Source organism: Astatotilapia calliptera, chromosome 1, assembly GCF_900246225.1.
Source record: "Astatotilapia calliptera chromosome 1, fAstCal1.2, whole genome shotgun sequence".
In the NCBI taxonomy this organism is placed as follows: domain Eukaryota; kingdom Metazoa; phylum Chordata; class Actinopteri; order Cichliformes; family Cichlidae; genus Astatotilapia; species Astatotilapia calliptera.
Window position 1 is genome coordinate 2,446,923 of NC_039302.1, and position 20,859 is coordinate 2,467,781.

At 43.0% G+C, this 20,859-nt stretch overlaps 1 protein-coding gene across 8 annotated transcripts in view; it reads right to left on the reverse strand.

Annotated features, from left to right (window-relative positions):
• shank2b (SH3 and multiple ankyrin repeat domains 2b) overlaps positions 1-20,859 on the reverse strand; it is a 306,872-nt gene that overhangs the window by 167,511 nt on the left and 118,502 nt on the right. For 4 of the 8 annotated variants that reach the window (XM_026194603.1, XM_026193999.1, XM_026194425.1 and 1 more), the window contains 3 exons: positions 11,872-12,023; positions 11,095-11,262; positions 5,115-5,231 (listed from right to left, as the gene is read on the reverse strand). In XM_026194603.1, coding sequence (XP_026050388.1) covers positions 5,115-5,231; positions 11,095-11,262; positions 11,872-12,023 — 437 coding nt within the window. Of the gene's footprint in view, positions 1-5,114; positions 5,232-11,094; positions 11,263-11,865; positions 12,024-20,859 lie in introns of all 8 variants that reach the window. The other 4 variants (XM_026194263.1, XM_026194178.1, XM_026194090.1 and 1 more) reach the window with 1 other exon arrangement.

Consider the following 20,859-nt stretch of genomic DNA (forward strand, 5'->3'; position numbering starts at 1 on the left):
TCAGCTGATCGGCTCTCTTGTTTGTTTATCGCTCACTTTGCGCCGAAAGAGGAAACCAGCGGATGTCGCGCTAAACAACAGCAGCACGTTTAAGCTTGATCAGCTGTTGTTAGAATTTATTTAATATTAATTTCTAGTATCAGCTGATGTTTGCTGGAGCCACAGCTGTAAAGCTGCTGGTCATGATATTGGTTTGGTTATGTGATGAGAGGGAAACATGAAGATGAAACCAGGAGATGTCCTTACTGAATCATCAGAGCTGTGATGGAGAAACAGGTTTACCTTTTAGGTGACATAAATGAGTTGAAGGGAAGTTATGAACTGTTTCTGAGAGACTAATAACACCAGGATCCTTTTCTAAGTAGCTGACAGCTGGTAACTGTGCAGGTGCGGATCTAGCAAAGTGTTGCCAGGGGGGCATGTAGGGCATTAACAGGGAGAGGGGGGCACAAATAAATACTTTTCTTTCTTATTCTCATTTCAAATGTCTCGCTTTTAAAAAATAATTATCTGAATCTTACAACAAACGATTGATAGATTGATGCATATATACCATCAAAACAGTGTACATCACTGTCACAACAGTGTTTATTTTCATTCAAAGGCTTTATGATTTTTCCTATAATGGCGGGCCGGTCTCTAGTCAAAATGCCCGGGCCAATTTTCTGTCCCAGTCCAGCCCTGTATGCAGCTCATCTGCAGTCTGGTGTTACCTACATCTTCCTATTCAGAAGGCAGAATTTCCGAGTTCTGAGTACAATCAAAGCACCACGACTGCAGTTTTTGTGTTGGATGTAAAAGGCGCACATGACGCTGTGACGTAGGCTAGAATCATGGCAGCAGTCAATGACGGTCCAGGCGTGGGATTTCTCTCGTGGAAATATGCACATTATCTTTTCCTTTCTATTGGTAGGTTGCACAGTGCACTTGTGGCAAGTAAGCAAGCTAGAAGACTGGCAAAGTTATGGAAGCAACACATTAACAAGAGAATTCTGAGTAAAACCAAAGTTACTTTCCCTAGTAACTAGTTACTTTGAAAGTAACGAGTAACTTGAAGTAACTGAGTTACTTTTGAGAGAAGTAACTAGTAATGTAACTAAGTTACTATTTTAAAGTAACTTACCCAACACTGGTGAAGAGTGATTTTATATTTCGACCAGATGTTACAAAAATAACTAACAATAATAATGCTGCAACTGCTCAATTTCAAAAGCTGTATGTGTGAAAGTTTTTTAAGTGTCCACATGCAGTTGCTTGGGTTGGCTTAATTGGTGATTTTAATTAGCCATAAGTGTGGCATGTGAATTTGAATAGCTGTCTGTCCCTGTGTGATAATCCAGTGATGTGTCCAGGGTGTACTGTGCCTCTCACACTATGGCAGCTGGGACAGGCTCCAGCCCACCCCCAAGCCTGAATTGGATCAACGGAAGACACCAAGATCTTAAACATTTGACACCCCTACGTTATAAGTTTTGAATAGGTTTTCGTTTTTGACCCATTAGTGAGGTGGCTGTTTATTGAAATCTATTTTTCATTGTTACAAAGGTTTGGTCTGCGTCCGAGCATCCCATGACGTAATTAATATGCGACATGAACGCTGCAACAAAGGTGGACATCAAGGCAAGAATATACCTGCTGCTCGGTCTGTGGCTTCTCGTCAGACTCGGGGATCATGGCGTTGTTTTTTGTGGCCATTTTCCCCGTTTCTGGGTTTCAAAAAATTTGGTTCACATATTCGGAACCCCGGCCGAGCAGGTACTTTTTAATACGTGGTACCAGGTGGTATGACGTAATGGAAAAACCCTGAAAACCATGGTGAACCATGGCAAGTCGATCTGAGTAGGTAGTAATGGAAAAGGAGCTTATCGGGTCACACTTTGAGAACCTTGGCTAGGCTGTTTTACAGAAGAAAAGATTCCCCAACCCCCAAATTATAGAGCAAGTTAATGAGGAAATAGAATCGACATTATATAGCAAACTTTAGTCTCAGTGACTGCTCAGACCAAATTCGGACCACATGTCACATTCAATCATACATTTATAAGCTTCTTTTGGATTTTTCTCAGCACATCACCCTGCAGATGAATGTTTGCTGTGGCACTGATTTTATACCAGATGCCTTCCCATGTGTCTGGGTTTGGGACTGGCACTCAGAGTACCCCCTAGATTATGTCTTGAAATCTTTTGCACATAAAGAAAACTATCACACCACAGAGCCACACTCTATATTACTACAGCACTTTATTCTATGCACTTAAAGCACTTTATCTGTCTCACATCCAAGGCCAGTTTAGAATGATCAATTAACTTAATGTGTACACTACTGGACACCGCTGCCCAAAGGTGAACAGAGGTAGTGTATGTACAAATTTCATCTGTTCTCTGCAATCCTTCCTCCAACCACAAGCATCACCACCCCAACAACCGCACTCCAAACCCCACTGACAACTTCACTATGCATATGGTTCATATACTGATATGGAGTTTTAAGCTGTTGTCCATAAAGAACACAGTCTCTTGTAAAAATAACAGGAAAGCTGAAAGGATTTAAATAGTCACCTTTCATTTGAAAACTAACTCTTTTTAAATGCTTAGAACATATTGGTTAGGTCCAAGAACTGCTACTGAAAAATTCTTTGTAACAGAGTAGCAGAATTATTTGGAGCTTACAATTTAGAACTGATAAATGTACAACTTCTGACAAAATTCACATGTAATTCTCTGGATGTGTTGGTGGTCAAATCATTAAACATCTGAAATGTGCTAAATGAAAACTAATCCCTCTTCATAGCTTTCAGTGTTATCTGTCGTGTAATGGAGAACTGTATACCTCTCACACAGAAGTGGCAGACTCGAAAATGAACTTTTTCATCAAGACTGGAAAATGTGAAATGATTATCATTAAATTTAGGCTATGAAGAGATAAGAAGTACAATGTAACTAAATTTCCCATTGCACTAATCTTATGAACCTGTCATTGGAGTTGGGGAATGGTTCATATGTCTTTTTTCTTGTTCTGCAATCAGCTGACTTCAGTGCGTGTGCATTAAGGAGAAACGAGCTGTCTGCAGCTTCTGAGCAGTAATGAATATTACTTAAAGCTTTATTAAACGGTAAATGACCTGTATTTATATAGCGCTTTAAAAGTCCCTAAGGACCCCAAAGCGCTTTACACAACCAGTCATCCATCCATTCACACACTGGTGATGGCAGCTACATTGTAGCCACAGCCACCCTGGGGCGCATTGACGGAGGCGAGGCTGCCGGACACTGGACCTTCTGACCACCACCAGTAGGCAACGGGTGAAGTGTCTTGCCCAAGGACACAACAACCGAGACTGTCCAAGCCGGGGCTCGAACCGGCAACCTTCCAATTACAAGGCGAATTCCCAACTCTTGAGCCACGATCGCCCCAATTATTAAATGAAAGGACAACAATACGATGGTGCAAAGTACACCCAGGACATAAAGAACTATCCACTTCCGCTGACATGATATAAACTCTTTCAAGCACTAGCATGGACAGCATGCTTACACAAAATGGCAAATATTCCAGAATGATGTTAAAGCTGGAATATTGTATCACGGCAAAGCGTGTAATAAACATGCTGGTAAACCATTTGTACTTGAAATGGACATGCATACTGAATTTGCAGTACCAGCAGGGGGAGCCAATATTTAAAGCCAAGAAGTCGCTAATGACCAAGTAATGTCAGTGTCACTTTGTCATATAAACAATTATGCTAGGTGGATAATGTGTGTTTTCATGTAAATGTCTCAGTGACGTCTCTCTAAATGCTTTCCCATGGTCTTTGGAATTAGCTTGAAACAAAATAGCCACCTCCACTTGTACTGGAGCATATTCCAACTTAAGCATGCTTTCCCATCTCATGCTAATGAGAAGCAAAGCACGACACACACAGGGTGGGCATTAGACCCTTTGCCGTGATACTGAGTTGAGACCAGCCAGCTGCCAGAGCTTGAACGTCAACGGGTACAGAAGCAGTAATGACAAGTCAGGTTTGTAGCTTCATAGACAACGTTTTTGTTCCTTTGCTGTTAAATATGTTTTGAGCTTGTTGCTTTTATTTTTGTGTTCTTGAACAAAAATATCCAGTTTTTCCTCATTAGGACAGAGATTTGATTCACTTAATTTATAATTATGTGACAATGCATCTCAGCCATCTTACAGAGTAATGCAAAACTAATGTAATACAACACAACAGTCACAACATTAATGCGTATTTAAAATGAAAGTTATCCAGATTCACAAACCACAAAAATGTGGGATCAACCAATCTGAATAGCAGATGGATTTCAAAACAAGCCAGGCTGTAGGTGTAGCACCAGGAATATACCAACCACAGAACACACAAAATACACACTCAATGTGTGTATATAAAATAATTAACCTACATGTTTTAAGCAGAGAATAAGACACAGAGTAAGCTCAAACTTTCAAATGATTGTTTTTATTAGCACACAGCTAAATTCAGAAGCTACTACTTCTAGTATAAAAGCTAGAGTTTTACACCAGATACCATCCCTGATGCAATCCCAAAGGATTGTGTCTTTGGCTGGAAACACAATTTTTACTCACAAATTTAACACAAATGGAGACGCCAGGCATAAAGCAAAAGTAACCCATGCAAAATAGACGACTGATGGTTTAGCTGCAAATCTTTGCAAATTTGCAAATGCCGCAAATTTTGCAGCATTTAGGTGCATTTAAATATAGAAACTGTGATGAGAGCATACTGTCTGTGAGTGAGTCACACCTAATGTGTGGATTCTGGCCAAATCACTCCTTTACTGTTTCACACAGGGAAAGAGGTTTGGAAAGTTTTTTCCCTTAATAAATGAAATCATCATTTCACACCTATTTGCATAGGTTATCTCTGACTAATATTAAAAATCAGGAACGGGGCAAAAATGTTTTTACGGCACTGTGTGCCTGCACGTATGAATAAGACACTCAGAGTGGCAAAAATGTTAAAATGCCAAAAAAATACCCTGAAAATGGATTTGAATAAGAAATCAATATTAAATCTACATTAACCCTAATAGAGCTCCAGTTCATGAACTGTCAACATATGTAATCGCCCACGGCTCACCTGGTTGTATAGGGCACAGATGTGTAGAGCAGCATTTCCCGAGGCATTCTGGGCGCCCATGTCTGCTCCATAGAACAACAGATGCTCCAGGTGCTGCACATGGCCATGACGACAAGCCTGCACATACACAAAAAAGTCAATTGACGCTTCCACTCGAGAGAAGTTGCAGTAAAATGCCTCCAACACTAGATGTCAGTGTGCTGCAAAGGAGATAACATCAAAATGAGACGCAGCTGTACCCTCAGTTTGAACCCAGTCATGAAAAGATGGAAGGATAGGATGAGAGGAGGAAGGCTTAAATAAATCCGATAGCAAATCAAAATGCAACAGAATGTACAAATGAAGCCATCTGGTGTTAAAAAACAGACTGAGGAGGAAGTTACTGCGCTCATAAACCAATTTCCTCGTCAATATCAGTGAAGTTAGGAGTTATAGTGACGGGTGCCAGTTATTGTGTGAGGAAGAGCTTATTGTGAAATGGCCTATTTACTCTGGAGCTTCTTTGAGAGACTGATGGGTCTGTCAGAGGAGAAGATCAATAACTGCTCATCAACTAAAGCATGTTACAGTGAAAAGAAATTCATTATTACAGTATTCAGTATCACGCATCTAAACCCTTTCACTGGGCTCATCTTTTTGTCGTTTTTGTAACATATAATATTGAAAAGCCTAGAGCACGTGGTCCTGTGCACGTGTTCAGAATTTTGAAAAATTGTTTCAAAATTCACCAAATTTGTTTTGAATAAAGACTTGACACAGGAGCCAACACTCATGGGAAATCCAACAAATACAATAAGGAAAATGGTCTGGGAAGCATTGGGGACTCCAGCCCTGAGATCTCATATGAAATCTGGCACTAAACAAGCTCATGAACATTTTTCTGTATTACCGTAAATGTCGGGCTATAAGCCGCTACTTTTTGCACAAGCTTTGAACCCTGCGGCTTTTAGTCAGGTGCGGCTTTTCTATGGATTGTCCGTGATTTTTGTCATATCGTAAGACGATTTGTTTTGTGTGTTCCGCTGTTGTACGGCACTACGTTGCCTGGCGGAAGGATCGGGGTTCAAGAGTGGTATGTTAGTCACATGTCCGTCCGCCAGGCAACGTAGTGCCGTACGAAGTAGCGCGAAAAACAAACTTCAAAGTAGCGCTACGCGTTCAGCGGGAGTCGTGGATGATGAGCGGCGATAAACTTGCAAGTTATGCCCAAAAAGCAAGTTATGCCCAACTCCACCGGTGGATTCTGACAGCGTGGAAAAGTGTGAAAACATCCACGATCACCAACGGATTTTGAAGGGCTGGACTGCTGCATGATGGAGAGGAGGACACCGCCACGGCCCTTCTGAGGGTGTTCGACTCTGACAATGAGGATTTCTTTGGTTTTGAAAGTGACAACGAAGGAGAGAAGAAGAGTGGATGACGAAGCCATCATGAGCCTGTTTGTATCCGACACTGGAGAAGAGGACTTTGGTGGTTTTAGTGCGGAAGAAGAGAAAGATGGTGGTGAATGACTGACTTTTCTTCTTGTTAAAGCTGTGTCACTGCACCTGAGCCTAAAAGGTAGGCCGAATCTATTGTTCTGGTGTGCTGTAGGTTATTGTTATGTACTACATGTGCAAATATGTACCCATAACTTGTTTTTCAAAATATTAATAAAAGTGATGTCTCCAAACAGCCATCTCTTTCCTGACAATTCCCTTTGTGCATATTCTCTTACATATGATAAGTCAACATTGAAACACCTGCGGCTTTTGGTCAGGTGCGGCTAATGTATGTACAAAACAGGATTTTCCCCTGATTTTAGCTTGTGCGGCTAATATTTAGGTGCGCTTTATAGTCCGGGAAATACGGTAAATGTTTTGCTAAGTGAAGAATCCTAATATTACAAGTTTTACCATCATAACATACTTACATTACCTAAAGTAGTCACTATGTAGAGTGGCCTTATTCAGAATGACACACACACACACACACACACACACACACACACACACACACACACACACACACACACACACACGTACACACACACACACACACACACACACACACAGATACTGTGCCTGCATTAGGCTGGAGCCACTCTTTGGGGGTTATGGCTCAAAAACACTCCTATTACCAACTGCTCCTGATGTTACTTCAGCTCCTGGTACTTGACTTTTTTCCAGTGCTTCTTCATTCTGATGCTGCTGTGTAATGTCTGCTGGGTTGTCACATCTATTGCAAATTCTATCTTCTGCTCCTTGTCAGCTGCCACTGTGTTTGACTGGTTTGCCAGCAGCTCCTCTTCTGTCTGGGGTCCCACATGATCTTAGCCCCGCTGTTCTCAACCATCTTTGGTGGTGTCTCCTATCAGGAATTGGGGATATCCTAATCCACATGTGCCGCAGATGTTCCGGTGCACTTTTGCATCCACTTGATTGTTCCTCCCAGTGAACGCTGAGAGGCAGATTACATCCTACTACTATTTGCTGAATACTCTCTGTGGCACCTTTGCACAGCCTGAACTTGGGTCTGTCAGCTGTGCTAATTCAATTCAATTTCATTTATTTAGCACCAAATTACAACAACAGTTGCCTCCATGCACTTAGAGACAGACTGTAGGCAGACTCCTGCCTCTCTGGATCTGGTGCTTGGGGCCTGTTCTCATGCTGCCATGATCAGGGCCTCTGTGCTTCCCACTTCTATTTCACATCACAATTTGTCTTCAGTTGTGTGATGTACACTTTGAGCAGCTTATCTTGGGGGGAGATTTTATTCCTATTGTTTGAGCTTCCTTCTTGGCATCTATCTTAGCTTTTGTGGGTATTTGGCTATGGCTGACCGTCCATCTTCATCATGCTTCCCATTGGTCTGTGGGACACTCAGCTACTTATAACTGTTCTCTTTGTCCACTATCCTGCCACTGGACTAAATGACTACAGACCCGTGGCTCTGACATCTGTGGTCATGAAGTCATTTGAGCGCCTAGTTCTCTCCCATCTCAAGACCCTCACGGCCCCCCTCCTGGACCCCCTGCAGTTTGCATATAGAGCCAACAGGTCTGTAGACGACGCCATCAACATGGCCCTACACTTCATCCTGCAGCATCTGGACTCCCCAGGAACCTACGCCAGGATCCTGTTTGTGGACTTCAGCTCTGCCTTCAACACCATCCTTCCAGACCGAGACAAGCTTTCCCAGATGAATGTGCCTGATCCCATCTGCCGGTGGATCACTGACTTCCTGACGGACAGGAAGCAGCACGTGAGGCTGGGAAAGAATGTCTCGGACTCCCGGACCATCAGCACCGGCTCCCCTCAGGGCTGTGTTCTTTCTCCTCTGCTCTTCTCCCTGTACACCAACTGCTGCACCTCCACCCACCAGTCTGTCAAGCTAATCAAGTTTGCAGATGACACCACCGTTATTGGACTCATCTCGGACGGGGACGAGTCTGCCTACAGGAGGGAGGTTGAACGTCTGGTGTCCTGGTGCAGCCACAACAACCTGGTGCTGAATGCCCAGAAGACAGTGGAGATTATTGTGGACTTCAGGAAGCACACAGCCCCACTCCCCCCCATCATCCTGACTGACACCCCCATCACCTCTGTGGACTCATTCCGCTTCCTGGGTACCACCATCACCCAGGACCTGAAGTGGGAGCCCACCATCACCTCCGTCATCAAGAAAGCCCAGCAGAGGATGTACTTCCTGAGGCAGCTGAAGAAATTCAACCTGCCAACACGGACGATGATGCAATTCTACACTGCAATCATCGAGTCCATCCTCACCTCCTCCATCACCGTGTGGTACGCTGGAGCCACTATCAGGGACAAACAGAGACTGCAGCGTGTTGTGCGCTCTGCTGAGAAGGTGATTGGCTGCAGACTCCCATCTCTGCAGGACCTGTACACCTCCAGGACACTGCGGCGTGCAGCTCGGATCTCAGCTGACCCTTCTCACCCTGGACACAGTCTGTTTGACCTGCTCCCCTCAGGCAGGAGGCTCCGGTCCATTCGCACCAGAACCTCTCGCCATAAGAACAGTTTCTTCCCCTCTGCTGTTGGACACATGAACAATAACCATATGACTGTACCCGCCACTAACACATGACCCTACGCTGTGTTCACTGCATCATTCCATGTTTGGCACTGATCACCACCTGCACTCATGTATATATCTTTCTACGTAGCACTCTTAATTCTTATTCTCATGTATATATCTCATGTATATCTCATGCACATATCTTTCCACATAGCACTTTTAATTCTTATCCCTACTTTTATTTTTTTCCATGTCTATTTAAGTGCTATTTATGACACTATGTTTGCACTGAAGCACCGCAGCAATTTCCTAATGTTGTAAACCTGCTCAACATTTGGCAATAAACCCCTTTCTGATTCTGATTCTGGTATCTCCATATATTCAGTCCAGATCACTTTCCCTATATTTGCAACCATTTGGCCAATGCTCATGGATCAGTGAGTTGATGTCTTGCCCACTCCCGGCATACAGTTTGATGTCATCCATATACAGAAGGCAGGTGATGGTCACTCCAATCCTGAATCTATTTCCATATGAATGTCAGTCCCTGTACTTTGACCCTCTGGACTGTGGGAGGAAGCTGGAGTACCAGAGAGAACTCATGGAAACTTCACACAGAAAGGTAGAGATGGTAGAGTGAAAGTCAGGAGCTTTTTGCTGTGAGGCAACAGTACTAACCACCGGGCCACCATACTGTACACCCTGAAGGTGAGCGGTGGAGCAGATAGAGAAAGCCTCCAACTACGCCAACAGGGTGCTTCTCTTCCATGAGAAGGAGCCGGTCTCACGTCTAAGAACAATCAAACCCTACTTCCTGATGGACCTGATGGCATCGCTCATCCAGGACCGGAGGCAGTCCTGGAGCTGGCTCTTAGGATGAGCACGGCCAACACAGACCCTTTCAAAGATAACCTACTTGAAATCTATCTATCAAATTCAAAAGATGGTGATATAAACATTAGTTCTCAGGGGAAAGGGGAGTTTGTTTATTTTCCTTTTTATTCTTTCTTATTCTGGGATGAATCGAGGAAAACTTTTAACTGTGTAACTGACTGATCATTGTTTTAATGCAACTTGGACAAATAAAAGTTGCTTCAAAATAACTATCAAAAAAGCATTTCTCTGCCAAGTACCAAGAACTGGTCTACAAGAAATGTAACATAAAGCTTTAATATCTCCCCAATAGGCTTGTGTTATTATTGTGTTAATATTATTATGCTGAAGTTAAATTATGTGATAAAAAATTACCTTTATGTGAAGAGATAATAATTGGCTTCTTGGTGGTTCTTTTGGGATAGAACTATAAAATAAAATAATTTCTTCTCAGAGACCAATACAATTCATTTCAAGATCAATTAATCTGTCAAGCGCCAACAATACAATAAAGCCATTACTGTCCAGTGAAGGGATAACATTCTTGTGTCCATGAAGTTTGTTACATTACTAACGCTCAGTGCTTTGTTTGCCTGTTAGCATGAAACATACCAGCGTATGGTGTTCGTTACGTTCCTTGATGGCATTTTCCAGAATTTTATGGATTAGTAAAGAAAACTTTACAGTCTGAGCCACCATCAGCCATCCTATACATGTAATTGTTAATTGACAGCAGAGTGTTATCATGTCTGAAATGGGACAGTTGGGGGAGGGCAGAGTTTTTGACAGCTCCACAAGGATAACGAGATGTAAGGAATCTGATAAAGCAGATGGCTTGAACGCAACCTCACACACGCTTTGTGGAGATGCTCACAGTTTGTTACTGCTGCAGAGTGGCTCTCTTTAAATGCCTTTATCTACTTCAACGGGTAACAGCTGCCAAGACAGTCGCCCACAGCCGGAGAAAGGCTATGTGTGTGCGTGCCTTACTAATACAAGCTGTTCCAAATAACCACAGAGGAAATTTTTTTAAATCTATTTTTATGTGCGTGTCTAGAGGTGCACGTCGTGCACAGGGTCGTACCTGGTGAACTTCATGCCAGCCGTTCTCGTCTTGGCAACACACAGAAGCGTGGTGGTTCAGTAGAAGCTCGCAGCAGCCTGGGTCCCCACCCACCACCACACTGTGATACAGGGGAGTCAGACCCCGGCTGTCCTTGTAGTCTGGAGAAGCTCCCAATTCTAGCAGCGTCTAAGGATGGACAGGTAAGAAAGTTAGACAGGTAGCTGCTACATTAGTATAAAGCAGATAAGCTGTGATTCTTTCTTTGCAAAGAGCTCGCAAACCTGCACACGTGCTGTGTGCAAATGTGAGTGATATTTCAGTTCACCTAAAGTCACAGGAGTCACTAAAACAGTTTTCTGGAACCAAGTTTCTTTAACATTTACATAAATTTATAATCAAAATATTTTTACAGACTCAAAGCTGTTAAAAGCTGATATAAAAGCTGATGCATGTGCACATGACACACACACACATACCATTATGAAACTGACTGTCCATTGTGAGATTTCAACGATAAAACACATTTTGTTTCTCTTGCAGAAGTCTTGTCTACACTCACCTATAGCCTTCACTTCACGAGTACAAACAGTTAGAGGCATCATCCCTTAATCAGCTCAACATGCTGTGAAATGACAGGTCTGCATGCATTAAGAATGCATGTCGGTTACGTTGCAGCAAAACATCTTCGAGCATGATCTATCAGCTGTCAGACTTTCATTGGGCTTCTAACACAAAGAAAGCCAGCAATGCACAAGTAAGCAAGTGCTAAACAAATGAAAGGAGAGGAACCTTCACCGTGAGTATAATCTGGTTCTTCGACCTTGCAGCTTTGTGAAGAGCAGTCATGCCATCTTTTGCCCTGAAGTCCAAATGAGCTCCTCCATTCTTCAGCACCTTTATGATCTCCCCCGCATTGTCCAGGTGAGCTGCAAATGTCAATGGGCTCTCTAGAAAAACAAGAAATAACAACAACAAATAAATATTTTAATGACTGAAATTCTGTCTGGAAAGAAGAGAGAGTGAAGAAAAAGAAAGTGCAGACTGAAAACTCAAGGGACAGCATGTGTGCTATCATTCAAACCACATTTTAAGATTTGCTTTTACTTTAACACTTTAGGACACCTGAGAAAATTAGCACTTGTTAAGTGGTATAAGCAGGCATTGTAAAGTGAAATCTGCTGCTGATGAACCCAATGAAAGTCATGAACCAAAATGCACTGATCAAATAATATTCTTCTTCTGTATACTCTGCACTTGGTTTCAGGCAGGTTTTTCCACTTATGGTTTTGATGATGAAGAATTGGAATCAGAATAGGCTGTATCCGGTCTTTACGTCTGACGTCATTAGCCCTTTTTGGGTCCAAACTCCACGTCAGGTCAAACAAACACTGCAGCATCACTCAGAGTTAAAAACTGTCTAAATTCTTTCATTTTTAATAAAATGATCAGCGTTGCTGCTTTACCAGGTGCAACAATTAAGTTTAACATCCAGGCATCCATGAAAACAGAATTTATTAAATTTAACAGAGTTAGAAGTTAGCAGGAAGTTAGCTCGCTAGTTTCCACCTAAGCATGATATAGCATGTTCTGACTGAGAGATTTCTAGAAAAATTCAAACGTACAGCTCTGCTATCACTTCCAACATAAATGAAGACAGAAAACTAAACAGCAGTGACGTTTGTAGCGTTACTGAAGTTGGACTAGCTGGTATATAATGATGTGCCACGTGATCGCTAGCTACACAGCTATGTTAGCATAACATAAACACAGTGAAGCTGGAGGATGAACGCTAACTTCTTTCCACTCGATAAAAGTTAACGTGAGGGTTCCTGATGGTTAGAGACAAATGCAATCGCATGGCAGGATGCTGTAAACAGACCAAACTTCAGTCAGGAGAACAACTGAGATAATCCATCCACAATACGAGGTTAGTCATTCATATACTGTTGCATGGGCTGGGCTGTAGTTACATCGTAAGGGTTTAAAAACGGAGCTTTAAAATGAACAGTGATGATAAAAACTGAGGGAGGTGACAGTGATCATTGACTGTTTTTAGGGGCTTTTTCAGATTAAATAGAACAAGATACAAAGCACTTAAACATGTTAGAAACACAAGTCTTAATAAACGCAGAGTAGTTTGGACCTGGAAGCAGGATTCATCACGTCATCACTTAAAGACTGAACTGACCAAGTATGTGTACAAATATGTAACAGAGTAGACGATAGACATGACTGACAGTTTGACATCAACATGACAATGGTGCAGAGTACAAAGATGCTGGAATAAATAAAAATGTGCATCAGCTTCTGCTTGGCTCATTTTTGTCCTTAATAAATCCAAAACTGACTCCCAGCTGCACGGTGCATTTTAACAAGATGTGTTTTGTGATGGTCTCGTGCATTTGGCTTCTTTTAGACTCACTCTTAGTACAAATAACACTTGACTGTAGTAAACTGGTGGATATACAAGTTTGAATGGACCTATACTTACATACTAAAATGAGGTAAATATATACGTGCTTCAGAAAGCGCAATCTGAATTTCAATGAGAGCGCTCTCATGTATACTTTCTGATGCAACATTTGGGAGTTTGTAAATTTTCATATTGCTTTTTTCACCATTCCATAATTCAAGTGGGGTTTCAGCACACCTTTCAGCGCTTACAGTCGAGGTTCAGGTTGTTACCTCATTTAAACTGACATGAAGCGGGCCGATAAAAACAGGTCAGTTCGCTGTCAAGACTAATTAGAGTAGTAAGGGATAAACTTTGAGGTGATTTAAACATCGACGAATGTTTCTCAATTAGGTCATCAAAATAAGACACTTTAGCAACAGCTGTGACCCAGTTTGATGATATATCAAACAGTCATGCTCAATCATTTCTAAACTGACACAGAAATCATCTATGGAAAGCATGTATGATTTTTCTGTAGTTATGTCAAAATAAATGATTTCATTCCAGCCAGCAGCAGTTCTTTCAGTTACCTTATTATATTGAGAGATAATACTGTCTCCTGCACACTTGTGTAAGTTTAGTTTGTCATTCTTGTAAAAATGTCACATGTGAGAAATATTGTTGTGGCAGAGCAGAGCCCAGTGTAGTGAAACTGGATAAGAGCGACCAAAAATTCAGTCGCTATGTTTGTTGTGACAAAGAGTCATGAGCACTTTTTGAGAGTGGGAAAGCTATTTCTCGCCTTGTACCAAAATGAATGGCACCAAGTGGGTAAGTGGCAGCTTCTGAAGGGATGGAAATGAGGCTTGATTTGTCCTACTGTGCTGACAGTGCAGACATGGGGAGCTAGACGAAGACGAGTGATTTTATTTTGTTTCTGCGATCACGTGGAGCTTTTGCTCACTGGCTGTAATCAATAGCTGGTACGAGCTGAGTCCTGAACACCAGAGACGCCTCTTCCTCTAAGCAGCAAGACATTCATTTAACAATAGCGCCCAACAGCTCTCAAAGCCCAATATGATAACCTCAATTCTCTGCCTAATAACCTCTTCTGCTCTTCTGCTCTTCACTCCATCTTTATTTGCCTTGGTAGACCATTTTTATGGCCAGTCTGTCCACTCAATACTGACCATGTTAAGCTCTCCAGCACTGGACATATTCATTAAGTGGACATAAATAAACATAATTGTCATCCTTAACAATCAGGTGAGTCAACAGCACTTAAATCGGTGCTTACCAAATGATTGGAGAGAGGTTTTTTGTGGGGGGTTGAACAACAATAAGGTCGACAGACGTGATCCCTTCTTACAAAAGGGTCTTCTGCTTTCTTTTGTTTTTTTAAAGGAAAAAGAGCAGCTTGATGTTTCTTCCTCACAGGCGGTTCTTCTAAAGTCCTCACGGTCTGATTAGCATCCTCTCAGGGGCAAGTACAGCTGAACCATGAGTGATTCTCTGTGCCATAGTAATACATGCCCTCCAGAAGCTCAGATCTCAGTGTAAATGTCTCCTCTTCCTCCTTGTTGTTTTTTTTTAGCAAAAGCTTTGAGAGTTTTCTGTCAATCCCATTGTGGTGTGAATAAGGCACGGCGGAACCACAGATCATCATTTAGAGCCATTTATTGTCATCAGCTGCAGCTCTTAAGCTGCCAGCCGCACATCACACCACAACTTACAACACACAACCCCTGCTCCCCCGGTTTTACCACGCCGGGTGTGATTGCAGATGCCGTGCAGGTGCGTCTGCACGACATCACCGACAACGCCTCACCACGCACCCCCATTGCCTGATTGAGGCCAGGGAGCCATCCGGCCAGACCTACTCCCCCAACCAGTTTCCAACCCGGTGACAGGACTGTGCTGGCAAGCTGGCACATCGCCGACCATGCCTCACCACACCCATTAACTGTTGAATCTGTACTGAGCTGGAGAGTGGGTGATATTTTAGTGAAAGGCTGATAGGACCAGTGCTTAGAGCAGCTGGTCCTAGCACACTTCAAATCCTGTCTCCCCCCACCCTGGACCCCCACCAATTCGCATACCGCCAGAACAGGAGCACAGAGGATGCAGTCTCCATCGCACTGCACTCTGTCCTCTCACACCTGGACAACAACAACACCTACGCCAGAATGCTGTTTATAGACTTCAGTTCAGCATTCAATACAATCCACCCCTCACAACTCATCAGGAAACTGACAGACCTGGGCATCAGTTCCCTCATCTGCAAATGGTTACTGGACTTCCTGACCAACCGCCCCCAACATGTCTGGCTGGATAACCGCTGCTCATCTACAATCACGATGAACACCGGTGTACCACAAGGCTGTGTGATGAGCCCTTTCCTCTACTCCCTCTTCACCCACAACTGCAGACCTGCCGGTGGTTCTAACACCATCATTAAGTTTGCAGATGACACCACGGTGACCTACAGGGAGGAGGTGGATCGTCTGGGTGAGTGGTGTGACACAAACAACCTGCTGCTTAACACTGAGAAGACCAAGGAGCTCATCGTGGACTACAGGAGGAATGCTGACCCACATCCGCCCACCTACATTAAGGGGACGGCTGTGGAGCGTGTGAGCAGCTTCAAGTTCCTGGGAGTCCACATCTCCGAGGATCTGATCTGGACGACCAACTGCTCCAAGCTGGTCAAGAAGGCTCACCAGCGCCTCTTCTTCTTGAGGACTCTGAGGAAGAACCACCTGTCCTCAGACATCCTGGTGAACTTCTATCGCTGCACCATCGAGAGCATCCTGACCAACTGTATAACAGTCTGGTACGGGAACTGCTCTGCCTCGGACCGGAAGGCGTTGCAGAGGGTCGTGAAAACTGCCCAGCGCATCGCCGGAGCACCACTTCCTGCCATAAAAGACATCTACAGGAAGCGGTGTCTGAAAAGGGCTGGGAAAATCATCAAAGACCCCAGTCACCCATCACATGGACTCTTCACCCTCCTGCCCTCTGGGAGGCGCCACAGGAGCCTCCGGACTAAGACCACCAGGTACCGGAACAGCTTCTTCCCCACAGCTGTCAGACTCCTGAACTCTGCCTCCTGACATCTGACCCACATTAAACTCATGGACTGAACATACACACACCCACAATGGACAACTGTACCCTCAAACACACAATAATAACATGGACTGAACCACCACTCACAACCACTAGCACTTTATATAGCCTCTGTAGAAACTATCTACACCCTCACTTACCTTAACTGCACTACTGTATAGCTCTGTGTAAATAATCATTCTGTACATTCGATAATCTTTAATCCTACAACTGTTTACAACTTGCATAGTTCCCATTTCTGTATAGCTGTATATCTCAGATTCTGTAAAGTTATTTATTTCATATTCTGTATAGTTTTTCATATTTATATCCTGTTCAAAGCCTGTACATAGCTTGTACAGCCTGTACATACTTATAGTTATAGAATATTCACAACATACTTCATACCGTGTACATTATAACATACCATAATAGACCCATTTCTGTAATATACTCACATATCTATATTATAATATATATTGTAATATATCTATATCACTAAAGCACCTCTGGATGGATGCAAACTGCATTTCGTTGCCCTGTACCTGTGCATGTGCAATGACAATAAAGTTGAATTCTATTCTATTCTATTCTATATAAAAAGTCTGTAGCTTTTAAAAATAGATAAAGTTGTTACCGCCTTTAAAATACAAGTATGAATTATTAACCACAGTCAAGGAACAAATTTATGCCTGAACTAAGAGAACCCACCCCTTACATTTCCAAGAATGGCTTTTCACACAGTCTCTGGTGTGATGCTATGAAATGAAGGGTTTATGAGTTACATGTTGCTTGTTTAAGCATTAAAGCTTTTGGATATTAGCTAAGATGTTGGTATTATCATTATAGGAGCAGCTCTATTATTCTTCCATAATCATAAAGGGTTTTGGTTTTTTATTTCCCTGCAAACTTAGAACACTGAATGTGTGGGATTTTGTGTTTTACACCACCGCTCATCAGAATGAACAATGTTTACTGTTGTACTAAAGTGCATGTTTGGCTTCTTTCAGTTGAGTGGCACAGGTGAGTGCAGCTCCATGTTATTACAGGTCAGACATGTCTCCTAATGCATGCTTATGGGCCACACATGTTTACAACACCATAAACACAGGGACAATGGCAAATATTGATGTGCTGTTGTGGAGAACTTGGACTATCTGTGTAACCTCTCAAGGATCCAGCTATCGCCTCAGGATGTTTTAAAGCTCTCCATTATCTATCAAGATGATTCCACACTGAGTGAAAGCTCAGTGTGGAATCACTGAAATGAAAGCTATGCCATGACAAAGCCTGCACTGCATTTTATACAGTAGATGTAAATGTAAATGTTTTCCTGAACTCTTCAACAGTCATCAGTGATGATTTGATGGAAACTTTTTAAATTTGGATTTTCAGTCCAGTCCTTTGACTCTTTCGCCCTGTTTCCTTTTTTAGGTGTGGCATCTTGACAGCCACTCGAAATCCACTGAACGGCCAGATGATCTACACTGAACAAAAATATAAATGCAACACTTTTGTTTTTGCTCCCATTCCCCATGGGATGGACGTAGAGACCTAAAATTCATTCCAGATACACAATATAACCATCCCTCCCAAACAGTGGTCACAAATCAGTCCAAATGTGTGGTAGTGGGCACATCTGCTATATTGAGATAATCCATCCCACCTCACAGGTGTGCCACATCAGGATGCTGATCTGACATCATGAGTAGTGCACAGGTGTACCTCAGACTGCCCACAACAAAAGGCCACCCTGGAATGTGCAGTTTTGTCTCACAGCAAAATGCCACAGATGCCACAAGCAATGAGGGAGCGTGCAATTGGCATGCTGACAGCAGGAATGTCAACCAGATCTGTCGCCCGTGCATTGAATGTTCATTTCTCAACCATAAGCCGTCTCCACAGGTGTTTCAGAGAATATGGCAGCACATCCAACCGGCCTCACAACCGCAGACCTCGTGTAACCACACCAGCCCAGGACCTCCACATCCAGCAGGTTCACCTCCAAGATCGTCTGAGACCAGCCACCCAGACAGCTGCTGGAACAATTGGTTTGCACAACCAAACAATTTCTGCACAAACTGTCAGAAACCGTCTCAGGGACGCTCAACTGCATGCCCGTCGTCCTCATCGGGGTCTTGACCTGACTCCAGCTCGTCGCCGTAACAGACTTGTGTGGGCAAAAGCTCACATTCGATGGCGTCTGGCACGTTGGAGAGGTGTGCGCTTCACAGATGAATCATGGTTCACATTGTTCAGGGCAGATGGCAGCTGAGAATGTCCCAGTTCTTGCATGGCCAGCATACTCACCGGACATGTCACCCATTGAGCATGTTCGGGATGTGCTTGACCGGCGTATGCGACAGCGTGTACCAGTTCCCACGAATATCCAACAACCTCGCACAGCCATTGAAGTGGAGTGGACCAACATTCCACAGGCCACAATTGACAATCTGATAGACTCCATGCGACGATGTGTTGCACTGCATGAGGCAAATGGTGGTCACACCAGATACTGACCGGTTCTGGGTCCCCAGACCCCCAATAGCGCAAAAAACTGCACATTCCAGGGTGGCCTTTTGTTGTGGGCAGTCTGAGGTACACCTGTGCACTACTCATGATGTCAGATCAGCATCCTGATGTGGCACACCTGTGAGGTGGGATGGATTATCTCAATATAGCAGATGTGCCCACTACCACACATTTGGACTGATTTGTGACCACTGTTTGGGAGGGACGGTTATATTGTGTATCTGGAATGAATTTTAGGTCTCTACGTCCATCCCATGGGGAATGGGAGCAGTAACAAAGGTGTTGCGTTTATATTTTTGTTGAGTGTATAAGATCCTGTTTTAGGTAATGTCCATCTGCTGTGGATTTTTTTCAAGAACATACGGCACACCATGCTGAGATGCGGCAAATGTTTGGCTAGCAGCACTTGGGAATCATCTTGTTGGTGCAAAAATGCAATTGTATGCCAATTATATGCTTGTGTTATTACTGTTAATCGATCATTTTAATCACTGCCTTGCTTGCTGTTAAAAGTGATTTTTCTGAGAACCCTTGAGTGGTGTCTGTGGCATAATTACTTTAAGGCAATAACTTGATAGTAATGGAAAGATCACGGAGCAAGCCTTTGGTAAATGAACATGACCACTCACAGAGGAATAATAATACGCATACCTCTAATGCAACTTTATTTCAGTTTTAGGTCCGTCACCATCTGCAGTTAAGGTATTTAAAGGCCTTGCCATATTTTAAGAATATATCATCAATAAAAATAAATAGATAAGCACAACCTTTCAGAATCATAGGAAACCCCAGATGTACATGATGTATTTGACATGTCCTTCATTTCCTATTTTCCCTGAACACGTCTCATCCTATTCCATATTTTTCTGTTTTCACAGTCAGCAGGCAAAATGTTTCTGGACAACCACAGGCAGCGTGCATGTGCTTCCTGTTATATAACAAACGAATATTGTGTGTATTTCGTTTTGGTCTTTTGAAGCTCCTGTTTAAAAAAATGTGCCTGTGTTGCTCCTGATAGATTTCTCATCTGTTTAACAGAGAACACCGATGATGTTAAGTGGAAGAAGAAGTTCCACAGCAAATTAAGTTGAGTGAACAACAGAGTGGTGCAGTGCATGCTTGGAGATTATATGTTGTTGTACTTGCGGGGTGTTAGTCTCCTCATTCTGCTTCCAAGTGGTCCTGTGAGGACTCCTAACTATCATCCTGGCCTAGTGCAGCATGAAACACCTGCTCACTTTGATTTTATGGAACATTTGTGTGTTGAGTACACACTGACGTTAGGACATAACTCATTAGCTGGGTAGTAGCTGCCCACCCTCCATGTGTGGCTCCAAAGACACAGAGCCATGCCTCTGGCTGGGATAACTCTATTTGCCCAGGATGGAGCAGGCAGACCTAACCCACATTTTCCTCAAGGGAATTTCTATACACCACTCACATGTTCACACCTGGAACAAAGAAAATCCTTCACTGCTGCCCACAGGGCAGTGTCCTCCACTTCAGCAGGTTTCTGAAGCAGTGCACATGTTTGGTATTTAGTGGCTCCTTTTATATTTGGCACCAAGGCCAAACAGCTCTGTTTTCTCGGTTTAATTATAGAATACTTTCACAAGGCACTCTAGCTTGTCTTGAAGGGTGAGTTCAAAGCTTTTCTCGCTTTCTTTTTTGAGTTCAGCAGAATTGAATGGCTTCTTCTTTATGCCATAAAAATTACATATATATATATTTTAAAAATGCAGTGTCCC